This window comes from Amyelois transitella, chromosome 3 (genome assembly GCF_032362555.1).
Source record: "Amyelois transitella isolate CPQ chromosome 3, ilAmyTran1.1, whole genome shotgun sequence".
In the NCBI taxonomy this organism is placed as follows: Eukaryota; Metazoa; Arthropoda; class Insecta; order Lepidoptera; family Pyralidae; genus Amyelois; species Amyelois transitella.
The window spans coordinates 11,248,766-11,275,622 of record NC_083506.1 but is presented as its reverse complement, the minus strand read 5'-3'; the positions used below and the strand labels follow the sequence as shown (position 1 = coordinate 11,275,622).

At 34.7% G+C, this 26,857-nt stretch overlaps 1 protein-coding gene across 2 annotated transcripts in view; it reads left to right on the top strand.

The window, feature by feature from the left end:
* Positions 1-26,719, top strand: part of LOC106129804 (neurogenic protein big brain) — a 74,363-nt gene extending 47,644 nt beyond the window's left edge. The window contains exons 3-6 of one of the 2 annotated variants that reach the window (XM_013328477.2): positions 20,216-20,414; positions 23,451-23,800; positions 24,274-24,479; positions 24,836-26,719. In XM_013328477.2, the coding sequence (XP_013183931.2) occupies positions 20,216-20,414; positions 23,451-23,800; positions 24,274-24,479; positions 24,836-24,990 (910 nt within the window). In that variant the 3' untranslated portion in view covers positions 24,991-26,719. Of the gene's footprint in view, positions 1-20,215; positions 20,415-23,450; positions 23,828-24,273; positions 24,480-24,835 lie in introns of both variants that reach the window. The other variant, XM_013328476.2, reaches the window with a different exon arrangement.
* The last annotated feature ends 138 nt before the right edge of the window (positions 26,720-26,857 follow it).

Genomic DNA, 26,857 nt, shown 5'->3' with positions numbered 1-26,857 from the left:
AAAATATTTTAATTTAATTTGAATAAAACAAAACATATAATGTAGGTATCCGAAATTATATGTTAACTGGGTAATTCTGAAACTTTAACCATTAAAAGCTTCCCTGTAATATTGACTAAGTATGTGAAAAAAAACTTAGTTCAACTAACTCTTACTAACCAACCTACCGTTGATAATACCTTGACATCCAATTAATAATAACAACGTCAACTGTAGCAACTATCACTTGACGTTGCACTGTTAAAAGTTATATTATGTTCGCCGCACACGATACAAATTTTAGACATGAAACAAATTGAGAGCGTACGTGCGCCGCCCCAATTATGAAGGAAATTCGACAACTGAACGAACGTTGGCGTTAATTGCCGCATATGATTTCTATTCAGTTGGCCTTATTTGGCACTAGTCGTCTTCAATTGTTGAGAGTTACTTTGTCTAATTTGAACATCCATATTAATGAGCGTAAATCTGTCTTTTACGTTTTCAAAGCTGAACTCTAGGAACTGATTTTTAGCGTATTTTTATATAAGATAAAGTTATTTCCGATGTCATCTATGTTTGACTTTATTTGTAAAAATTCCATCTGTAACAAGAATTTTTGTTTTATGAGGGTTAAAAATAATGAAAAGTTTTTTCGATATTTTAACATTTCAACACAATGATTATATCTTATTTTTGTTACAGGTAAGATATGCTGCGGTCCAGTTTTGCGTACATATACCAATAGTAAGCGATATAACAAAAAAATTTACTTACTTTATATCGTAAGGAGATGGGCAGAAATCGATTTAGTCAACCGAATTTCTGGCGACATGCTGCAAAACTTCTACAGTACGGAAGTTAAGATTTATATATTGCATTGACAGAAATAGCGTGCGTGTCGACAGATAACATTCGCAAACTTTACCTGTCTCGAATGACGGAGAAAGTTAGAATAAATGTTACCCAGATAAGTATTTACTGGATTAATGTTGGATGGTTTTTGTTTTAATGTTTAAATCTCTATTAAAAACAGCTGCTCAAATTTAATAACAGTCCTCATTTTCACATGTAAATTTAATATAACTGAATAACCCTCTCTATATGCGTGTGACAATTCTCTCTTTATATTACGCGGGCCTTATCATCTATTGACGTATTTTTTTTTATAGATTTATTGACGCCATGAAAAACATTATTAAGGAAATGTGTACCTATAAAATATTGCGCGAAGACCAAATACATTAATACTACAATATCGAAGATGCCAGACATGTATGAATACTTACACAATTCCTGTTTTCATGTCGCTGCTCACTGTAATAAGACGAGGTAGTCCGGAGACAAAAGGCGGGGTTACATGGACCGTGATATTTATTCAATGACCGTGCCCGCGGAAGCCGGCAACATTTGAGATCAGAGAAGTAAAGTACTCCTACTAACTGGAAGCCTAGCTATTGTATAAAAATCAGAAAATAAACTTCTATTCTATAGCCATATATTTTTTAGGGATGGCCTTATAAACTTGGGATTCTTCTTTTAGGCGATGGCTAGCAACCTGTCACAATTTTAATGTCAATTTTATCTTTAAGCCAATAGCTGGAAGGGGCCTATCAGTCTTTTTAAAACAGTTGGCTCTGTCTACCCCGCAAGGGATATAGACGTGATTATATGTATGAATGTATTTTAGAATCATCAATTTAATTTGTAGATGCAATTAGAAAGATATGTGTAAAGACAAATTTCCATCTTTTTCCAATTGCCCTTTTAAGAAAGAGATGGAAGTAAAACATGATTATTTGAGGTCACTTTTCCTATCCTGGTTCTTGCGTCTTATCCGAGTGTAGTTTCCAGTTTAGTAACAACACTTTATATCCACGTTTGAGTCATTCCACTGTATTTCACAAAGATCTCATTGACCCCATTGCGACAATATTAAAAATTCTCGAATCCTCTTAGATTTCTCAATATCGTGTAATAATATCACTGAAGTTCTTTTCTCATTGTATTTTTCATAAAGTTTTATTACCGACTGAGCTACAAAGACTGACTCAAACAAATAGGATCTTTGACCTCGAATATTGTGTAGCTTCTGAAAAAAGAGTGCGGTCTAACTATAAAAGAATAGTAAGTAGCCAAATAGGTACTTATTTCATTTTTCTTGATACGTTTTGACCCGTGGAATAGTCGGAAAAAGATTCATTACAAAACACATTGACTCATTGAAAATATTAATAGGACCGGGATCATTATGTTATTAATACTCGTACACACACAAAAAAAATCACGCCTTTAATACTTAGGGGTAGTCAGAGCCTGTAGTATCGAAAAGAAAAGTGATGGAATTGACATATTGATAAATTCTTTTGCTGTCCTATAGCAAAACATTTTTAACCGCCTTCAAAAAAAGGTGTCACAGTTTAACCTGTATGTATGTCACGATTATCTGAACGTTGAAACGATTTTAATGCGATTTACAGAAAGCTGTTTGTTAGAAGTAGGTTTTTTAAGAAACTTAACCAATTTAAAAAAGGAGAATATCTATTGAAGCCGGTTTTCTTTTTACAAAAGTTATTTCGAAGTTAATAAACCTTTCTATTGACTGAATTTACAAAGTGCGCGGGAAGACAAGCAACTGGCACTATATTTTTTTTCTTCTCTAGCAGACTATGGAAGCTGAAACATTAATAACAGTGTTATAACCTCAAAACAATTATGTCAGAATCATTGTTCTAGTATTGTAATCATCGAGGTAGAATAAGTCCGTCAACCCAACGTAGCCATCCAAAATAAGCTTCTAAAACAAATTATATTTGGTATATATATGTATATTATATATACATAAAAGTAATTTCCATGCGGGGCCAGGATTTGATTTATTGTTTTGTTTTTGTTTTGCATATATTTAACCCGTGCGTACAGATTTAATGGGTCGACAAAAGTATTGCATAAAAAATATGGGAAAACTCTGTTTTTTTTAAAACATAATATGTTTTATTAACCAATTGGGATAAGTTAAGGTTCTATTCCACTATTTCTTCCATTATAGCAATTTATTTTTTATAATATTTACAATTATATGTAAAACCCTCCATTTTATAATTATGGATTAATACTACCTACCCTTATTTATTCCTTTTACAGATTATTTATAAAAACGACACTATGCCGTCTCTTCTAAAAAAGCGGACTATTTTTATTAAAAATAATTATTCTCCTAAACGCACTTAATTAAAACCACTTCTATATTTTATGGCTCGACCTTATGCAGAGCTGTTCAACTTTCCAGAGGTGGGGACGCACATTAAACTAGCTAACGGTTTTCACTTACAAGTTATTGCCACAGTTATTCCCGAAAGTTGCAAAGTTGAAATTTAGTATACTTTCCCGGGAAACGGGGGGACAACCCATAGATTTCGAGCAATTCATTCAATAAATAAGAAAAGAAATGAATCTGAAGGAAATAGCTACTTCAACAAGTCGATAAAAATATTTCAGGGCTTGGGTTGGTTTGAAAATTCGAATATGTTCCCCGATGTAAAGTGTTTTTCTTTTGATATTATTAAGTATATGCTTAAGTTTTTGATCTTTAAGTATGTTTAGTCTAGTGTAGATTTTACATTAAAATACTTCAAATATTGTTTTGTTGTCTCACTAACCGTAACACGGTGTAATGTTGACAGCTCATTCCGGTGACAGATGTTTAACCGCCGCTCGAGTAAGGCAAAATAATGTGTTACTCGCTTCAGTAACGCTGTACTCACACCGAAAAATTACTGTAATCCTGTCCTATTACGCACGAGTGAAAGTTGGCACGTAAACATTCCGATGTTTTGTCTCGCCTGATGACAGCCATAAACATTCGCGGTATGATTACCTGTCTATTGTTCACGCGGGCGCAATTTACCCAAACATTGAGTACCCCTGAATACGGCCCATCTATTACTCGAAATACCGTTTCATATTTTTTGTTTGTCCTGGCTTCTCTCTTGTTGAAATTTCGGTAAAAAAAGTAACCTGCGGGTATTCGGATACCCTTGTATCAAATTTCCATCAATTCCTGTAACCCATTAGAGCGTGAAAAAATTAAATACGTTCATACCTTTTTATGGAAAAACTACTTTGCTATAAGATCGTTGTATGAATGTTTTTAACAGTTATCTTTTTAACCTGGTTCGTGATTTAAGGGTTAAGTCCTAAGACTTTCCTTCACGATATTCAGATGGAAACGAAGCCGCTATCAAACTAAACAATAAAGTAAATCCTACCTATTTCAAACGAGATCCAATAAGCTTACTTTGTAAATGATGTCCTCCCGCCTCGCAATTAGTTCGGAAAAAGTTAATTTTATGCAAATGTCGTTTCAGTAATTTATTCCCGTCCCAAATTGAACAAATCACGTTTGCTTTCATTGCCTTACGGATAGGCTTTGTGGCAATTTCCGCTTACGTTAATGCTTTATACAGGTACCGTAATTAACTTTATCTGGTTTTTCTATTATATTACACATTAATTCAATTTTAATTATATCTTATTAGAAATTAAGTGCAAAAATCCAATTTTAATTTATTTCTACCAAGGGAGATTAGATAGGTAGAGAGAGTAATAAAATTATCTAAAAATGTATTAAGATTGACACTGGTTCTATGTCTGCTCTTTAAATTAAACCGGACCCTAAAGAGTATAAGCAGTATATATATATATATATATATATATATATTAAAAGACAAATTACACAGATTCATTTAGCCTCGAAGTAAGGTCGAAGCTTGTATTACGAGATACTAACTCAACGATAATCTATACATATAATAAAACAGTAAAAATATTTTGTCTGTACATTTGATATTTTTTTTTTGAAATGGATAGAGGGACACTTAAAATGAATGATAGAAAGCAAAAAAATTTTTTTTGAATTTCTTGTCTGTCTGTATGTATGATCACGATTATCTCCGGAAGTACTGAACCGATTTACTTAAAACTTTCACCAAATGCTTTGTTTTAACTCAGAAAAACATCTAAAGTTTGTTTCATCAAAATCGGTTCACTAAAAAAAAGTTATCGGCATTTGAATGAACTCAAGGCATTAGTTTGCCTGCAAATAAGTTGACGTGGAAAAATTCGCAATTTACGCGGACGAAGTCGCGGGCAACAGGTAGTAACTTACTTATAATAAATACTTATAAAGATAAACATCCAAGACAGGCCAATCAGAAATATATATATATGTATATACATAGAGAATTATACAAGGAAGTAGAAACATGGCGAGAAATAAAGTTTTCATAGGAAGCAATTAAGAATTCTTTATACGCATCATACAAATTCGTTCAAAATATGTAAATGTAGTTTCTTGATCTACAATCGAGGAACCCTACAAATTCATCTGATACGTCGTTTAGAATCCGATACATACTAAAATTTCATATATCTTAAATTATTTGCCCACTTTTAATCATCATTGAAAGCCAGTTTTCCTGTTATATTATGTGGAATAATTCAGCAAATGTGAATATGATTCGCGTGGATTGATTAAAAGCAGATTGGAGTACATATCGCTGATGACAGCCGGAAAATTCCTCTTTGTGATCGTGTTCCAAATATTATTCACAGCTTTTAAGTGGATTAAATGGGATAGGTATAGTTCGGCAATACAATAAAATATTACAAACTTTCCATTCCCGTGGAAATTTGCATAAAAATTGCCTTCAATTGACCTCGGATAATTAACTACAAATTAAAAAAATCGGTTCCGCAATTTTGCCTTAAATGTACACTGTAGGTATTATCATATTATGTTTTTTATAAAAATAAAGTATCGTCAACAGCTTACCTTTCATAGAGTTTCGTCAAGTCTATTTAAGGCTATCTTAATCTTTATGCTGCGGTATTCCGCTTGACTGTGACACCAGATGGCCCGGATTCGAATCCCGGCCTGGGCATCATGAGAAACTAACTTTATCTGATTCTGTGTCTTGGATATTTTTCTATATAAGTACATATTTATTATAAAATATAGTTGAGTTAGTATCTCGTAATATAAGTTTCGGACTTACTTCGAGGCTAACTGAATCTGTGTTATTTGTCTGTCTTTTATTTATCTAAACTTTTACGTACTGAGCAGAGAACTTTATTTTATATTTAGAACTTAATTATTTATTTGAAAAAACATTTCAACAGCTACAAAACGTTGAACCCACACAATTACCGGCACAAATGAACGAAAAGCAATTACTCAACTACTCCATTCAAACGTATAACTAAGTTAGAGCTAGTTTAATTAGTATTTTGGAATTATGGAGTTCAGTTCGTACTGAGAAAAGGCTTCTTGTTTAGAGAAAGTTGGGAAGTATAAATTTAATCATATTTTTTTAATACTTCCTATCTTTCTATTTAATCATAATTTTTTTCTTAATTGATTTTCATTTCTTTCAACTTTCAAAATATTTACTCGTTTTAAAAAAGAAGAAAGCATTATTATTCCAGAATAAAATCTCCTTGTTAAAATTATTATGTTTAAAATTATTAATATAAATTAACTACGAAGACAAACTGCTTACAGAATCAAAAACATAATAATTATCGATTCGAATAATTTTTTTATACAAAATTTATTTGTATCAGTTCATTCTGTATTTTATATATACCTATGTATTTTATAAATATTCTGGGTAATTTATATAATGTGCATTAATTCAACTGCGGGTGTTCTATGCAAAAGTCGAAACTTTGCGGAGCCGCAAATCTGTTCATCAATTAATATTAATTTATGTGCAGAGTTAAACAGGAAATTTCAATTACGCCCTTTTAATAACGTAGCCCTGTGGCATTCGGTTCCCATGCGGGTAGCCCAGCAGAGTCATCATATTCTATTATAGTGATGACTTTTTGAGTGAAATCTGTATAGTATGATATTTTAAAGAAGTTTGAGACTGAATTAAAATGAATATGTGTCAAGTTTCATGTTAGATCGACTGGCTGAGAAGTGTACATGTATGTCTGTAAGTACTCGTACTTACACATAGCATATCTATAAGGTTATCGTGTAGTAAAATTATATAGGTATTTTACATAAAAAACAAACATCGAAAAAAATTAACTTTAGAAACGGATCATCTAAAGTTTTTTATACAGTTCGCAGGTAAATATTTTTTTAATTCACTTTTTTTTCACTTAAATATACTTATCTTTTGTAAAACAAACGAGTGAACTTTAAGACAATCACATAGTTATTGGTCTTAATTTGTACGTCTCTCCCAGCCATAAAATATAATTTAAACGGGTCGCCCACGCGTTGTATTTGGTACAATATAAAGTAACTGACGTAGCTGCGGGGACCACATATTTTATGTTATTATCTGGCATTAGGCCTAATGCCATGATTGATGCGAAGATGGTCTTATGCTACTGGAACTCTGTGGCGCAGTGGTAAAGTGTTCTTGCTTCTGAATAACAAAGTTTGATATCCAGTAAGAGGGCTTATTTACGGATTAGGCATATATCTTATCATCCCTCTATCTTCAGCTTTTCATAAAATGGCCAAACAAAACATGTGCCTTTTCTATGACTCCCAGGATGGTGAACAAAATTTCTGATAGGCCTGAATAGTGATCATTTTTCGGTTTATTATCTATATTTTGACATTATCTATAAAATTATTCTCAAAACCATCACAAGCTATGGCTTGAACCTACGGCTGAACATTTCAGTCTTTTCAAGATTTTTGCGCTGTCTACCTCGTAAACTTTTTCAGATTGGCCTGTATCTTGGATATTTATTGATGAACTATTTATTGTAAAATATTGTATCGTTGAAATAGTATCTCGTAACACAAGTCTCGAACTTATTTCGAGGCTAACACGATCTGTGTAATTTATAAACACAAGAATTAAGAATAATAATCTATCAACAATTTGTGTCGTATGGCCGCGTGACGTCCTATGACAAATGATAACAGATGATGAGCCACAGACATTAAAAGAAGGGTTAAACTTGAAGGGTTGAGAGTAAAGACTACAATTTTGTTGAGGTCACAGTTTGTCAACATTGTAGCCAAATGTGTGTGTTTTTTTACACTTTGAATTAGGCAACTTTTGATAGAAAGTAAATATTCTATACGATTAAATATTCGCCTGTATGTATGTATGTTTGTATGCGATCGTTTTACGTTTCTTGAACCGATTTTAATGAACATTGGTCTAATAAAAACAAAACTTCGAATTATTTTCTAGTTTTACCTATGACTTTGTTATACAAAAGCTTGCTACGAAACTATTGCTACGGGCTACGACTCGTAGCATAGTTCCTTATCTAATGCTACGCCACACGCTACGAAGTAGTAGTTTGTAGAACTTGAAACATAGCTCAGTAATACCAAGAATATGGCTCGCGTCGCAAGTGAATGTCGTAAATTAATCGTATGGAATTCTACAAAGCGCCATGCCAGATAGTTTGAGAACTGATGGTTTTCATACAATAATTGATTGAAAGAGTATTACTATTTAAATAGTAACACTGACGATCACCGTATGTATTTTACTCTTACCTGAGCCTTTATCAAGGTAATGCCACTGCGGCATCTACCAATTCCTTTTTCTGGGTTATGTATTTTTAAATAATTCATAAGTTCTAATATCAATTCATAAAATAGGAAACAGAACCAACGATGCTCATTCATACACATATTGATAACTATTATGTCTTTATGTCCATGTCCAATCTAGATAAGTTTTCTTGGTCATTGAGTTCAGACTAGTTGTTCAGACTGAGATTTTAGGAGACATTAGGAGTCTATGCGACACTTGATGAGTAGTTGCGATATATGTTACTTTTCATCCAGGTAAAAACCATAGTTGCCGTGGTATTTGCGCAAAACATGTATAATTTTGAAAGTGACGCTAAATTCGCGCGGCAAAGCTGCGGGTAAAAGCGAGTATATAAGTAAAAAAAGTTATTGACGTACTCCCAAATATCAGACCCCAGACACGAATGAGATAAGATACCAAGTTGCAACCGGGACAAATAAGACCATGATAATAATGATCTCAATATCGCAAGAGAAAGTAAATCGAGCGTATTAAATTCTACATCCTCCGAACTGCACAACAAAGACTCAATATCCTTTGTTCGAGCGTTAGTAAACAGGTAAAGCTAATCCTGAGATGGGTCGACAAATGGATTAAGTTGAGCTGAGCGAGCGAACTATGTGCGGTTCACATGGCCGCCGGAATGCGGAGACACGATTTATAGCTTAGTTCAAAATGCCGAGCAATTCACATGTTGGGAACTTCAGATTGTACGGTTTGTTTGTTTATAGCCGTTTATGGTCTGCGTCTGCGGCACTGCCTCATGAGAAAGTCTTCTAAATGATGTTTATAATTGTGAAACTTTTTATATTGGTTTTTATAGTACCAAATCAATTGCAAAGATTGTTAGGTATTGTCCTTCATTAAATAGACATAAATAAGTAGTTTTTTTTTACTAATCGTTCTATTTGCATAACACATTGTTCGAATTTGCGACTTACCGTGGATATAATCGGGAATCTGCTGAAAAATAATACCAACATAAGTACGATTGAGTTATACAAAAATAAATAACGCGAACGCAGTAAAACCATTAGATAAACGAGAAAAATGTGCGAAACAGATGAATCGTGATAAACAATAACACAGAGGGTTAAAAATCTCATGACAGTAGGTCAGATGATTCGAAATTATGACATCAACTGTTTTTTTCCGAGGTTAATCCTTTTTTGGCGCAAAAAGGGCTGCGGTTAACGCAGCGGGCGCGAACTTGTTGCCCATTGAACTTTGCCCTTTGTTTTGTCGAGCCATAAAGAAAACAACGCCGTTTTAACCCTAAACTAACCCTTCGCGACACATGTCGGTCGGGATAGTTGGCCATAAACAACCATGGAAGAGATTCGCAGCAATTGAAACTGAGTAAGGGTTAAACCGGTGCTAAGGGTTTTGTGGATTTTTGCTTATTTTCCCCTCTTCGTGTGCGAATGGAGTTTTTATTGCGTTGTCTGCCGCATTAGTCGGATTGTTAGGCGAGGTGTCTCTGCATATGGTGTTATTTGCGTATGGTATAATAATTTTGTGGGCGCAAACTGTACGCCATTTATTTTTTCGACATCTTTATATTATGATTGAATTCATGGGACACCCGCCATTGTTAGCGAATCGTGATTGTTGGCAATATTTTTTATCGCATTTATTTAGATACTGATCATAAAAAACTACCTACTACTACATAAAATCAGGCCTCTTTCCCGGAAGGGTATGCAAACACAACATCTTTCTAATTGCATCTTTGCATACTTCTTTCGCTTCATTCACATCGCACATTTTCAGGATACTCTTGATCTGACCTTACTCCAGTGCTTTCTGAACTGTAATAAAAACGTGTGAAAAATATCTCAGTGATTTCTTTATCCTTTCATATGATACAAAAATATAACGAGAAATGGTCTCGAGTCTCAGTATTACGAACCTCCGCGGCTTAACCGGGATTTCTGCTGGTTCCGCGAACAACCCGAATATAGTCCGCATTTTCATACCGCCGAGCCAGGAATGAAGGGAATAAAATGCCTGTTATGGGTGAATTCAGGTTTTGTTCGAAGTTAATATAATCTTGTAGAATTGTACCAAACGGTAGGTTTGGTACAATTCTTTCAAAAATCTATCTTTCTGAATTGTTGTATAATTCTTTCAAAAAGCCTATAAGAGGTCAGACCTCTGAATCGACGTAATGAAAAATAAAGCGAGGTGCCTTAAATTTTGCTAAATCTTCAAATTCAAACCATTGTAAAAAAAATATTTGCTAAAGTATTTTTACCATCAAATGTTTTTCAACAAAAATTTGATGCACTTAGTCTTAATAATCATTAGTATTTTTTTCTTAAATAGGCTCCTCCAACATCCACAATTGTTTGATAACAATTTTATTATATTTCGCCGAAATCTACACTATTATTACATAATTAATATTTACCGCACGCAATAAAATTTCATTAATACGGAAACGCAAATCTAATACACATTACATCGAAATTACTGAATAGAGAATTATACGTCAATAAATTAAACCGCGCACTTGTCTAAATCCAAATTTAGAACGAGGTTGATGAAATAAACTTTATTATTATAATAAATAAAGTCTTAAATTCGTGTTCAAATCAGAACAATACGTTCGGAAAGTGGCACTTCACAACAATTGAAAATTTTGAAATGTTCGCGATACCCCCTCGAAAATATTTTTAACAAATGTCGCGGTGGATTATCTTTGTAAATGATAGCGGTTTAATGTCAGGGTGGCCGCGGCCGCCATATTGGGGTACTTTAAAAAACGAATCAGTAAATTAAATGTAATTGTTCGCTTGTTAACCGGGAGGGGCCGATAGATGCTCACATTTTTTATTGTTGGCAATACAAATGTTGGATTCTAATTCGTAGAAATCAAATGGACCGTGATTCTTATGTTCAAAATGCGTGGCTACATAAATTAAATTCAAGTGTTATTTGATAACAACAGGTTTTACTAAAATCCTTGTTATGTTAACATAAATTCATATATTTACCGTAAGAACAGCTTATTTTTTATGTTTCTATCTGCATGTTCGATTGGTTACTTTTGAATACCTATTCTAAGGAACTTTCACTAACAAATAGTGAAGAAGCATTAATTGTACTAATAACTTCACTCTACATAAAACACGGGGACACTACCGCAGTAGCTGTAAAGAAAATTGTAAAAAAAAAACATAAGTATCTTAAGATTTTTATATCATAAATTATTAATACAAAATTGTTAAATCCGCACAAAACTCTTTAATCACTTTCTCCAAAAAATTGGAATCAGAGATCGGGCGGCCACGTAAATTGAGCCATCATGGTTCGACAGGAACTCAGAATGGCAAAAAAGGACCATACTGAGCCATTACGGCTGTAATTAGTGCAATTAGTTCTTGATTGCGAGAAGAGAAAGTAATCTCGTTATCCTGCGGGACATATTTGAGTACTTTGGGAACAGCTGAGGCGTGGGGTTTTTAATTTAACGGGATGGGATAATTAATATTTTTAAAATTATAATAATGATGTTTACAAATTTTTGTTTTGATTGCAACTATAATTTTTGAAAGGCAGTAGTTACTAAGTAGTTAGTAAAACTTATAAATAGAGATGGTTATGATAACGATTCTGCAAAATGTATGATTACATACTTCAATCATAAAAATCTGTGGAAAAAAATTATATCTATATCGGATTGTTATACAAACATTTTATAATGGATGAATCCGGTAGGTAAATACTTAAATACCTAAGTCGGGAAATCCAACAGGAGCGAAGCCCGGAGAATAAGTTTGTAAAAACTTAAATCATAGTTTCAAACACAGAAATCAATAATAAACAATGTGACGTCATAAAACTTCTGAGCTGCCATTAGCGAATAAAATAATCAGTTCATAAAATATTAGCTCAATAGCCCACAAAAACGTCTAACACGACCATTGTCCCATTAACAAACATGGATCCAATCTGACAAAGCCCAAAAAACCGCTGCTAAGCCACCATAAGGTGTGAATGTCGGCAATTTGTGGGCCATTGTCCACGAGTGGCCTTCTGCCCACTTGACCCAACTTGCATAAATTATGCATAATCATCTGCCGATGCAGGGATGCGCTTGGTGCATGTGTGCATGAGGAATTAGGGCGCCCTGTGTGACATATTTGTTATTCATTTCAACTTATAATATAGTTTCAATAATTATGTGCCTATATTGAGTTTTTTTTACACACGAACATGTTTAAAAAAAATGGAAATTTAAGAAATTAAGGCGATTTAATATTTTAGTTTTACTAAAGTTTTTTTACCATTTGTAACTGTTTAGTTCAAAAAAGTATTAGTAACTATATTTATTTATTAATTTTGTTAAAACCAACAAAGTTACTTAAACAAAACGTTTTACTTAATTACCTAGCAGATATTCTCTATTTTTATTTCAAATATGTAGTATTTTTTATAGGTAGCACAAAAAAAATATGTGTAAAATTCTATCAAAATCGTATGACGAAAAACACCAATTAATATTTTACTACCAAAACAAACGGCTAATAACACTGGACTACATAAAGCGCTTTTAAAAAACGACTATCCGCTTATCTGTTTCACTGAAACGAAAAAAAACTCAATTCGACAAAAAACTGCATACGAACAAAAAATTGAAAACATTTTGCTATCACACATTAGATCTCTTTGGTTTGCCCCGAAACTATCATCAGCGTACAAAATAATCAAATTACAGAAGTAAACGTTAATGTATGTAAAGGTAATGGCTTGTTAAAAAAACGCGTTTGTGAAAAATTTTAACTATCTACATGGAGCGCGTTAACTTTTCTTGTATAGAATCGTACATATGCAAATAATTTATATGTCTACCCATGTATGTTTATTATGTCATGCATAAAGCGTTGAAAGTCCCACTGAGTATCTATAACGTTAATGAAACTGCTATTTTTATAATAAGCGTTGATCTCACATCACAGTGACCTATCTCTAGCCTCTTTAATTTACAACAAGTGTCCACGTGCGTATCTAACGTTGCATACATTTAAATGAGCTTAAAGTTGCATAATATGGGCTCTAATCCCACAAAGAGGCATTAGATTCGATGTTAGAGCACTGTATTCTAATGAGCACACATAAGATTTTATCTTGAAAAAAAAATCGCGTGCGCAAACGCAGGTCGGGAATTACTTGTATATGTAAATTTATTTTTGGCTTAGATTTCATTACAATTGTGATAAAGCTTAATAAAAAGTAAAATTCAGTAACATTTACTAAACATTTATAGCTACTTAAATATATACCTACTCGATCACTTCGAAAGGTCAGATTAAAAGAAGAGTCAAATTCGTCAAACCTTGTATTGAGAAGACAAAGGAAAAAACACAGAATTCAGAGATTACATTACAAATGCCGTGACCACAACTATGATCAAAATTACCTACTTAAAAAAAATGTACGATTCTATCGTTTCGATATTTACGTATTTATGTAATCTCTGTGTTTTGTGGCAAAAACCAAAAGATAAACGCTAGTAAATAGAACACAAAAATAAATCGTATTTTTAAATAATAAAAGAACAACATACAGAGATACACGTTAGTTCTATTATTCTTAAAATCAGAACATACATTGTCCAACTATAATTTTTTATAGTATCTATACTTAATTCTTTATACGTCCCTCTTTCTATAGTCTGTTGAAACGTCTACATTTATTTGGCATCCTGCCGGCAGTGAGGAGGCCTCGCCTCATTTGGTTCATTGCTGAGAAAAAATAATTAAAACCAGAGCATTGTGCTGGCTTCAGGACGTCCCCTGTTATAAACAATGAGATCACGTCTTCAATGTAATAAATAAAATGGTACCACTACGTTTTTAAACTAAATGTTAACGCCCACTTTGAACGCCTTTATGTGTAGATAATAAATAATAATAGTACCTAGTTGATTAGGAATACCTATATACTTATCGAAAGCTGGAAAATGTTATTTAATTTTTCCTCCACTTATCAAAAATAACAATACAACCAGATTAACTAGGATAAAAAAATTGTTTATTAAAGCATATTATTGCTGATGCTTATGACGGAATGTTAAATCCTTTTTCTTTAAAAAAAAAATTAACTTTAATCTTAACAACGCGAAAATTTGTTTATGTAAAAGTAAATGTCGTTTACCTATTAAATTATTAGTAATTACATTATAGATATTCTTATCTCATTTATTACAATTTATTTCATACCTATTTTTATTTTTTTGCGTGCACTTACGAATAAAAGATTTTTCTAAGCATATTGAACGTTTGAAAACAGGAAATTCTCTGAACCATGCAAGTAGAACGCGGGGAAAGAACTCGTATAAAATTCTAACAGCGAAACTTTTAGTTCTTGGATTGCAATCTTCGGTACTGAAACCGTAAAACCTATTTGTATTATGAGAACTTTTTAAGGGTTTAAACACACGATAATAGCACAACACTGCACGTATGAACATGTAAGTTTAAAAAAAAAAGGTAGCTGACATTTTTTTAACCGCACACTGAGCACAGCTGAAAGTATGGAAAGCAAAATAGCTATGATAATAATTCTAATTAATGGCATCCTTTTAATTTTAGACTGATGACGATTCTGAATTTATTTAAGATTCCCTTTTTGTTAATTAAATGTTGTTTTTTTTTCCACATGTTGTACAAAACTGTACAAATATAAAAAAAATGTTTGTTTGTTCGTAATCTCTCATAAAAAGATGTGTTACAAAAAATAGAAAACAGTAATTGAATATTATTTATGAATGTATCGTTTTAAGACTGTCTTTAAAGGAATTAGGGAAAACGCGTCAGTGTCGCTGATTATTATACGTCTAATGTGTTTTTGCCTTTAGTGATATACTTAGTATGTCATAGGTACAGTGGAACTTGGGAAGTGGTCCATCCGACGTCCCATTTAACAATAGCTATTGAGTTGCGATATCAGATGAATGGCGGCGGGCACAATAACGATGTAATGGCGTTTCGTACATTCAGCTACTTCGGCGGGGGTGACACAATCTTGACTGTTCATTAAAATGTACATTACTTTTTATATGAATGTTAGCTACTAGAGGCATTTATAAACTTGGAATTCTTCTTTTAGGCGATGGGCTGGCTACTGGCTACTGGAATTTCAATTCTTGTTTGATATTTTGCTGTTATACCTATCAGTTTATAACCAAGGTTATTCAAGTCTGGAATGTTCTTTTTTTCATTTACCGCCAGGGTTATTCACGTCTGGATATACCTATACTTTTTAAAGTGGAAACAACTTAACAGACTAGAATACTTATCACAGGACTTCAAACCACGTCCGCTGTATTATTTAGCAATTTTATAACATCAAATTGAACTGAACTGGCCCCTGCACGCGGCTTCACTCGCAAACTAAATCCCACGTGAACGGTAGTTCTTTCTGAATTAAAGGTAAGTTGGGTACCTACCTAATGTCCATCTCAGTACACCACCCACTATCCGTTTGCGAAATTACATTAACATTGGTCAAGTAGATAAAACGAGTACGTACATAATGTGTTTTCTAAAAAGTATATTGATTCAGCCATTCATCTTGTGCTGTTCATTGCGTGTTCTACATAATCCGAATGTCAATGACACCCGCAGATGTTTTGAGTTCTTTATTCTTATGAACCCATTTGACCCTGGGTCCGGTGGCTCATGACCACCAATAATTTAAAAAAAAAAATCTTGAGAGCTTCTTACACAATTATTCTTATGGAGAGAACTTTTTTGGTAGAAGTGTCTAAAAAAATTATAAAATTGGTTTTGGTTTACATTGCAATAATTTTACAATTTGTTCAGCGTATCTACTAGTAGCGTAGTACTGCCTTTGAACCACATGTCCCGGGATCGATCCACAGTTAATTTATACATACAACTAGCGGTGAAAAAGGGTAACATTGATGTAATACCTACAAACACTTATAAAGTACATTCATTTTAAATTTGAGAGCATATTTACTCAGTTTATAATAAGTGTTTGTTTATATTTAACAGCATAACGACTAGATATGTAATGCTTACTTACTACTTGCATAGTTCGCAACGAAAATATTAATTCGTACAGTAAAAAAATATTCGCTTTTTACAACATTGAGTGCGTCGCGGCTCCATCGTTAGCAGGGTTTAAAACAAACTGTAATTAAAATGTATAAAAACTGTATGAAAATATTTCCAGTAAAAAAAATGTCAGTACAGAAATTTTACTCTTATAGTACAATGGAATCCTTCCATGCTGGTAAGGGAATGGAAAAAGACAGCACTAGCCGGCCGTTGAATCCGCCGCTCTAAAAAAAAAGAGGTGTTTAATGTTTGATTTGAGTGTATGTCTGTCATAGCCTAACGAATTTTATGTTTTCTTTTTCAAAATATCTACATTTGACGGCCTCTGTGGCGCAGCGGTAGTATGCTTGTCTGTGACACCGGGGATCCCGGGTTCGAATCTTGGCCAGGGCATGATGAGAAAAGAACTTTTTCTGATCAGCCTGGGTCTTGGATGTTTATCTATAATATATTTATTATAAAATATAGTATCGTTAAGTTAGTATCTCGTAACACAAGTCTCGAACTTTCTTCGAGGCTAACTTATTATGTGTAATTTGTCCTGTATATATATTTTTTTTATTATTTAGGGATTATTCACAAGTACTTCCATAATGTCAAAGGTTTGGTCATATAGTTATTTATAATATTTAATAAAAAAAAATCTAATAATAGAAATTATTATGAAATAAAATATAAACTTAATAAGTACTTACCTGTAATATTTAGTAAATCATACAGACATACAGTACCTCGATCTGAAAGCTACACTTACACACATTGATAAAAATCGATGCAACGTTTTAAAAGACCCTGCAATGGATAGACATAAACAACAATAGATACCGCCTTCACAAAAGGAGAATTTTTATAGAAATTTTCTATTTGTAGTTCAGCTTATGTGACGTCATTATAATCATCAGATGTCAGGGCGGGATCCCTCTTGTTCCCACGTCTGAACCCTCGTCTAATAATACTCGGCTCCAAAGATATTGACCGGCACAAAAATACCGAGCAAATGAACCACGAAGCCTAAAAATAATGAGTTAACGCTTTTAAAATGTCATATGCCTCGCCGTGAATAATCGTGAGATTTATATTATGCTTCTTAAGCGCAGAAATCGAAACGTTTTGTATTTCTAAAAGTGTTTAGCGAAATGTATTATAGTACATATATACAATCACGTCGATATTTCTTGCGGGACAGGTAGAGCCAGCGTTTAGCTGTTTGTTGAGATTCAAATAGTGACAGGTTGATAGCCCAAAAGAAGAATCCAACGCTTATAAGCCTATTCCTTAATCGCCTTTTAAGAAATCCATGAGAAAGAGATGGAGTGTTCCTGTTACTTTTTTCTATTGGTGCTGGGAACCACACGGCACTGTAATGTAATGTCTTAACGTATAATTTAAAAATAAACAAAAATACTTAATAAATGAAACATTGATAAAAATATACCATAGACCATACGACTAATAAATAAGATGGTACTTACTGGCAGTAGCAGGCACGAAAGAAGATAAAATATTAATCCGTTCTCTATGAAGGATAATAGTTTTAGAAATTTGGCCATTGCAAAGATCATACCGTCAATATAAATTGTACGAATTTATAAGTAAATTTTTCAAACAGACGATACCCAGACATTTTTCGTTACAAGATTCTGGATTACATTCGAATGAAATATAATATTTCTGACAAATCACGTCTGGCTCTGAGTGAATATTGAGATATTAGGGAAATATTGCTGTATCTAAATTCGAGAATACATACTATATTTTATAATAAATACTTACGGCGGTCACGCGTATTAGAAAGAACGCTGGTTCGCCGTATTAAATGTTTCGCTGCAAATTGCTTATAACGACTATATCTCAAAACCTATTCGTCTGATTTATATACTGTAAATGGCAATTTTAGTCTACATGAAAAGCCGAAAGTAATAAACATATTTATTTGGATAAGGATTAATACTGAATTAAAGAAAATTGGTTTCAAAATAACTTATGTTTATAATGAAAAAATAATCTTAAAAAATTAACTTAAAAGTGGTTATTGTAAGTAAACTTTAAGAGATAGATATATGCTCTCGCGGACTTTTTTGTGCCAAAAAATGAGTACTTCACATCTTTAGTACATTGTTTTACTATATCTTTGTTGGTTTGCGCAGCGTTCGCGTGAAAAGCTCGCAGATGGCCGACTCATTCAACTTTCACCTGCATTGTTGACATTTCCCGTAGGAAATCCGGGATAAAATGTAGCCTATAGCCTTCCTCGATAAATAGAGTATCTAACAGTAAAAGAATTATTCAAATCAGTTCAGTAGTTTCTGAGATTAGCGCGTTTAAACAAACAAACAAAACAAACTCTTCAGCTTTATATAATTAGTATAGACTAATGTTATATATGAGAAAAACGAAACAAAATATCCTCTTTTTTGGGAGTGGTGTATCTAACAGGATTCCCGACGAAATCAGCCTATTTACTACCGAGAATAAACTAGATTGAACGTAATTCCCAAGGCCGCCTTATAATTAAACACGAATAGGAGCAACGCGTGAGTATTTGAGGTATCTTATTACGAACAAACACATATAATTGCCATTAGTATAATAAGTACATATATCTAATGAACTGTATTCAGTAGCTATGATAAGCAGAAGGTGTTTGTAATTACTTGGCTCTACTCGCATTATGTATTCACGACCATTCACCAGGACGAATTTGAACAAGGTGCGATCGTGTACCTGTCACTATTTGAATCACTTGTCACTATTTTTGCTATAAAGTTTGAAATAAATAAATAAATCACAGTTTCTTCAATACAGGTGAACGCGGACTTTCTGTCTTTTCAAGACTATTAGCTCTGCCTGCACCCCGAAAGGCATATAAAAACTATGTTACAATCGTGTAGACTTTCCTTATTTCCAACGTTACTAACACAGTCTGAGTTATCCGTCATTCCTACCTAATAACACTTCCCTTGTAGATTCATTCATCCTCTCTACATGACCACAACATCATAGCATTGCATTTTCTATTTATGTATCTTCTTTCACATCACAGAAATTAACATTTTCCCATCTCCAAAGCTTTTTGCCATCATGAAGCCAAGCAGCTGAAATTGGCCTATCAGTCTTTTCAAGACTGTTGGATCTGTTTTCCCCGAAAGGGATATAGACGTGATTATATGCATGTACATATGTTAAAGCTTTTTGAGCGATGACCGACGACCCTTAACGAAATTGACTATAACAGCTTCGTTCTACTAAATACATACGTACATACATATGGACACGTCTATATCCCTTGCGGGGTAGACAAAGTCAACAGCCTTGAAAAGTCTGAATGGCCACGTTTAGCTATTTGGCTTAATGCTAACATTAATTATATACTAATTGAGATTCAAATAGTGACAGGTTGCTAGCCCATCGCCTAAAAAAAATCCCAAGTTTGTAAGCCTATCCCTTAGTCGCCTTTTACGACATCCATGGGAAAGAGATGGAGTGGTCCTATTCTTTTTTGTATTGGTGCCGGGAACCACACGGCGTTACTAAACCATTTCTTTTTTATTGTTATAGCGTTAGCGTGCCCGGCTACGCAGGGAGCCTCTCAGCGTCGCTGCCCGGCGGCGGGGCGGCGGCCTGGGAGCGGCTGGGGGCTGAAGTGGTGCTCTCCGGGCTGGTGTGCGCGGCGTACTTCGCAGCCATGGAGCGCCGGTGGTCAGGCACCGCCCCCGCCATGCTGGGAGTCGCCTACTGCGCGGCCAGTTTCGTTTCTGTAAGTTTTAACTGTCAATTATAGACATAGGTTACCACGGATCATTGTAACATCATTCGAAAAGTTCGTGATAAAATAATGGTATTGTTACGTGTGAGGTTAATACCATTCTATTAAATACTAAATAGCAATTATAGGCATTCGCTCCATAAAGCCAGATTTAGGTACATAATACAAGAGCAATAAGCAAGACGCTACTGGAATTAACGTCACCAGGATGAAGATAGACATTCTTTTCTTAAACAAGCCATAGATTACATAGATGATCTTTCATGGTAGTCTGAGAGCGAAAAAAAACATATTTCCTTCCAACTGCTTATCATTCTGCATGCGCAAATTGTAAAAGAAAAAATAGGCATAAGTACTTGGGATTCCTAGGCGATGGGCTGGCAACCCGTCACATCTTTGATGCCACCAAGCTAAGGTGGGTATCAAGTCTCGTGATAGCGAGCCATGTCTGCCCCGTAAAGGATAAAGACGTAACATATGTGAATATAATCATTGGGTAGACGCAATAGAAGCTGCATGCATTATGATATGACTCAAACCAAGTCAATATATTACAAAATTTTGTTACAAATTCAACAAAATCGTTTTAACCCGGTCATTAATATGAAAAACACCAAACAGACTATAAAGTAAATGCTTCCTACTTATTATTTCTTCTCCGTATCTGCTTCACATCCAAATTATAATCAAAAACAGGAAGGCCATATACATAAGTAGGTATATAAGAACAATACAACGTTTGTGTATGTAAATCGTAGACGATATTCACAATTGATTGAAGCAACTTGATAGGTTTGAAACATGACCAAAAGCGATCTCCATAAGAGCATAAAACAATGAGCTCAAGAGATGAAACCACAGCCCACGTTCATAATTTTTACCATATTATATCTACAGAGCCGTGTGGTTTCATGCACTTTAGAATAACTTTAGAACCACTCCATATCTTACCTATGGATGTCGTAAAACAACATAGGGATAAACTGTGGATACCGCTTGTAGCCGATGGGCTAGCAATAGCCATACAGCTGAACGTGGCCTTTCAGTCTTTTCGAAACTGTTGTCTACCCCGCAAGAGATATAAAAGAGACAGATTTTTTCCTTATTTGAATTATTACTTATTTTATAGGACTCCTTTCAAAGAATCAGAAACTTATAAAGCTACAGAACTTACAAAACAGCGTCAGATCCTAAATGTTCCCGAATTTTGTCAGAAATTCAATATTGACTATAATAAAAAGTTATTGTCATATCATAACATTTTGTCAAGACTGAATTAAAGTATTTCTTGGCGACTTTGTACCGTAGTTAATTTTGGTACATCGCTCTGTATTCTCAATGTTTTATGATAGATCATTTTAACACAACAGCTATATTGAAGTGTCGAGATGAGGATCGCTGTAGGTGTGTGACCCGTCTTTGTCTGTTGTTCTCTAAAGGCTTTTCTGGGAACATCTGCTATCACTGCTCACGTGTTACAAAGGTGACTTGGAAAGATGTATTTGTAAAGGACTTTGCTCTTCTTAAGGCAATTGGATTCATTATCTATGGTATACAAGAAAAGCTTATACATTTTTGAAATGAAATAATCTAAATGTGATAAATGAGAAACAAGTTTATTTGTTTGTTGTCTCTTCACGCGTTATCTACTCAACCATATTGTTAATGGATTTTGATTTTATTTCATCCCGTTAAAAACTATAGACCCCGTGAGATTTGCAAAAGTGCACGTGTAGATGGCGCTTAACTCGCGCAGGCGAAACTGCATGTAAATGCCAGTTACAAAATATTACGTACGAGTATGTAGTTAGAAGATATAGCACATGAGGCGAAAACAGCACGCATTTTTTGTGTAGTCATGTAAAAACAGTGCCCGCGAAAGTTATCGCCCAGAAAAATAAGGCGTATTTTCCCAAAGAAATAAAGGGAGGCAGGTAATTAGGAAGGAAAATAATAAAGACCCTTTTCCCCGAATATCTGCAGATGGTCCTCGCCTTATTTTTTGCCCCATCAATATCTCCGCAAATCCAACTGAATATGAGGAATGTGGGGTGGGAGAGTCGGCGTAAACGTTCCGAAAAACATAAATAAACCGTCCCAATACGCTATCTATACAAAATATTCTTGGAAAACTGAAACTGTCGTCAAAAAAAATATGGCGAATAAAACACTTCGTCGTAAAATATCCATATTACAGAAATACACATCAGTGAGTTCATAGTGGTTTCACATTTGCACAATTACATAACAAGTGTTTACATATTTTACATATTTCACATTTGAATTAAATTTTAATGGATAAAAATTGCACTTTTATATATGCTTATGATAACAATTGAAATAAGCAAGCAGAGAATGTTTAAACTCATAAAGATTTTGCATAGAATAAACAAAGTATAAGAAGCGATATTGTGGCCTTTGCCCGGCTTTTCCTGCTTGGCTGGGGAAGACTCGTCCGCCTGTAAACAAAACTTAGGAGTGAGAATATTCAGGGCAAGAGTTAACGACCTGTTATTTCTTTATTGTACGACTCTATGCAGGTAGCGTATCATACTATCTATACATATACCCCGCAGCCATTGTATAGTAATTGCACGGGATCCTTTCAACTCAATGGATGCGGTTTTTTGTATCGCACGTTCGTTTCCGTTCAACTGTGCCGCTCAAGAATGGAGGCAAAAAATGGCGACCACATTCGCTGGAAATCAAAATTCACTGCTGTACTCATTCTTCCATTGAAATCTCCGTATTTAAATAGATCGAAAAACGTATAACTGTCACTTGAGAACGCCGGACACATAAATTTACCTCCTTTTCTTTCTTAACACGCATTTTATTATCTTTATAAAGAAGTTGTTGTCCACGCCACACGGAACCTAATGTAAAAGGGCCACATCGGTTGTCTTGTGATCGGGGTTTTATCTGAATGGAGCGAATATAGGCACCATAAAAATGGTAAGGGCTCTGTTTGCTATAATTATATTATACGAGAAACAGTTTAACTTAAGTTTAAAAACAATTTTTCAGATGCCATCCCTGAACCCTGCTCGGTCTCTCGGACCCTCGTTCGTCCTCTCCCGCTGGGACAGCCACTGGGTTTGCTGGGTGGGAGGCCTGGGCGGCGGAGTAGCCTGCGCGCTTCTCCACGAGTGGGGCACCCGTCGACCTCGAACCCACTCCAACTCCCGCGCGTCTTCGCCCCGAGATCTAGACGAGCTGGACAAGCCAACGTTCCCGACTTCGCACCACCACTACCGGCACGCTCCCACGTACTGCGCGGCCTCAGCTCCTCGGCCAGACACCACGGAGCCCCTGTACTCGGGCACCAAGTCGCTGTACTGCCGCTCGCCGCCGCCGGCCAGGCACACGCTGCACAGGTCAGCTGAAGGATCGACTTGTTGCACGTAATTATGCTCATCCGTTGTAGTAGTGTGCGGCACTTACTGGAATAACGATGAGACCCGTCCTGTCTTAGTTTACGCAATAACACAACCGTATGTTTTCGCTAAATATTTTTAGCTTTGAGGCAGGTATATTTGGAATTATAGTTGGAACATGTAAACTTAAACAGGACGGGTGCACTTTGTTCAATGTTTGTGATCTATCAAACTTTAAAAATACAAATCCACTTTAAATAACGTTCTTGCATACAGGCGTAACTATATTATAGGAAAGATAATAATAAAAGATCACTGCTTGCTTTAGACCAAAACTACTATAGCATCAAATTGACATTGCTCTGCATTGTTTCTTCACTTTTCAAATGCTAACTGCTTGATGAAGATATACAATCCCGTGTTCTTCGTTATAAGTAGGTATAGATGTCTCCAACTCTTTTGTAATTTCGCAGGTCCCAATCAGTGTACAGCAAGAGTAGCGGCGCGGGCGCAGGCGGGCCGCTGGTGGCGGCTCAGTCGTTGCTGCTGCGACCTCCGCAACATGCGCACACGCACGCACACCCGCAGCACGCACTCACACACAACCAGAACGCACACAACGCTCAGAGAGAGCCAACGTACGGGGCGGCTGTCAATGGCATCAGGCCGGGACCTGCTGGTAAGTTACCTTCGAAGATAGAGATAATTTTAAGTCCAAATACTACCAACAAGTTTACTACCATGAAACGAGTGATGGACATTCTCGACAGTTCGCGAACTCTTCTTCTGATTCCCATGAAGTAGAGAAGGGTAATTAAAGAGGGGAGAGGAGTTTGTAATAACAAAACTGTGCTAATATATTACATTGTAATACACCATTAAATGGTCCATCTTAGTTCCTAAACTAAACTGTTATGCCAGACGTGACTACTTATAAGTATGCCTTGTCTGACTTTATATTCTCTAATTCTCTTAATAAATTTGAAGGTTGCCTCTATAAGGGTCTTAGTCAAACAAATATACCTATCATTCCAGGCGCAGCAGTAACCGAGCGCCGCGAGTCCGTGTACAGCGCGAGCGCCAGCGCCGCCAGCAGCAGCGCGGCGCGGCGCGGCGCCCTGCCCTCCGACGACAGCGCCTACGGCAGCGGCACCTACGCCCGCGCACCGTACAGGCCCGACCACTACTAGCGACGACCCTCGCAACACAATATTGCGTTGCTTTTTGACGTTTAAACGCGATTTGTGTTGTGAAATGTACACGTGCGCACGCACGGAATATTATTGGACTACAAGGCGATCCTGTCGGTCTTAAACATCGTGAGATTGAGCGACTCTATGACATTTTAACGAGATTTGTGTTGTGAAGTGACTTCGAGTTCGAGTTCGGACGGTTGCGTAGGTCACTAGTTAGTTACTAGTAAGTATTATTTTTATTGAACTATTTTTTTTTTAATTCCTTTACCTATGTATGCTTATTTTTTTTTATTATTTGTTTTATTTTTATTTAGAAAGGTTCCAATATTCTTCGTATAATATTTTTTTTAATTCAAGATATTTTTTGTTTTGTTTTATAATTTTCATTTTGCTCTTTCTTAATTGATTTGCCATAATTAATTTTAGTGCCATACTTTTATGTCTTCATAGATAAGATACACAGTTACTAAGACGATAACGAACCAAATATTACTGACTATATCCTTAATTATTACTAGATTAAGTTAAATCTAATGATGTGTTTTATTTAAGGCAGGTAAATACATAAGGCTTCCAACGAAAAGCATAATCTTTTGAAACTAATATCTTGTATCATAGAAAGATAAGGTATAATACCAGGTATATAAGTTGAACCGTAATTGATCTTCGCAGGTGCACTAGCCATACTTTCACCATTCCAGTGAACATGTGGAAATTTAAAACAGGTCAACTTACGTGCCGGCAAAATTCCGTGTGTATGCACTTAACCATGTTTCAATATTAGTTTGGATTCCAATAAGCAACTCCCATCTGACGTGCCACAATCTTGCAGGGGAAGGGTTGCGCAAGTCTGACAGGATACACTTCGTTGTAAAACCCGATTATCGAATCCAAGATCATGGTCAGGGGCGGATTCCGTCTCCGCAGAGTTGAGGACATAACCGGTAATAACGTAAGTTGGATAATAATCTTAATAATTTTTTTTTAAATACCTCTGCAAATTAAAATTACGCTAAGTAGGAAAACTTACTTTTGAGTAATCGATACGAATGTTAAATTTTATATCAATGTTGCCATTTAAAAAAAAGTTAAAGATTACTGTTGGTAGTGAAATATCCTTTAATAGATAAATAATTTAAACTCTCGAAAGACTTACTAGTATAAGAATAAAATGTAAATATAAAATAGTATAAGAAAAAAAACTTTGATCTGTATTTTCCAATTTCACTTATCATAAGATAAATTTAAACTTTCAAATTGATGATATCATTATTTATCATGTGGCCCTAGTTTTAGAAAAAATGGAGGTGCCATCATGGTATGTACTTTATAATGTAAATCCATGATTTGAAAATTCAAGACATTGGTCGTTCATACAAAATGCATCTAGACAAATACAATTCTGTATGAAGAATACCAGTAAAGATACCTACATATACTAAATCAAAAAATGATAAATTGTTAAAACTCACTTATTTATAAGAAAGTAGCTAGAATCTTTGGTACACACTTAGTTGAATAAATTTTATAAACCTTAAATTGGATTATTGCCCAAATATATGTATATTTTTTTAATTGATTAAATTCAATATTTTCCCCAGCAAATTTGTTCATTGTTAACACATCATAAAAATGAGTTCAGTTGCGTAGTCAAAATACTAATTATTTTTCCAGTGAAATATGTAATTCATTCTAATACTTATTATTAAGTAATAAATGTTACAGAAGTAATTTGGAATAAATCTACTTGCAGTTTATTTTGTTGTTTCTTCTCATAATTTTACTGACTTATCAACAATAGAAAAAGGGATGTTAGTATTCGAAATAAGAACTAGAACAACAAAAAACCGGTGAAACTTTG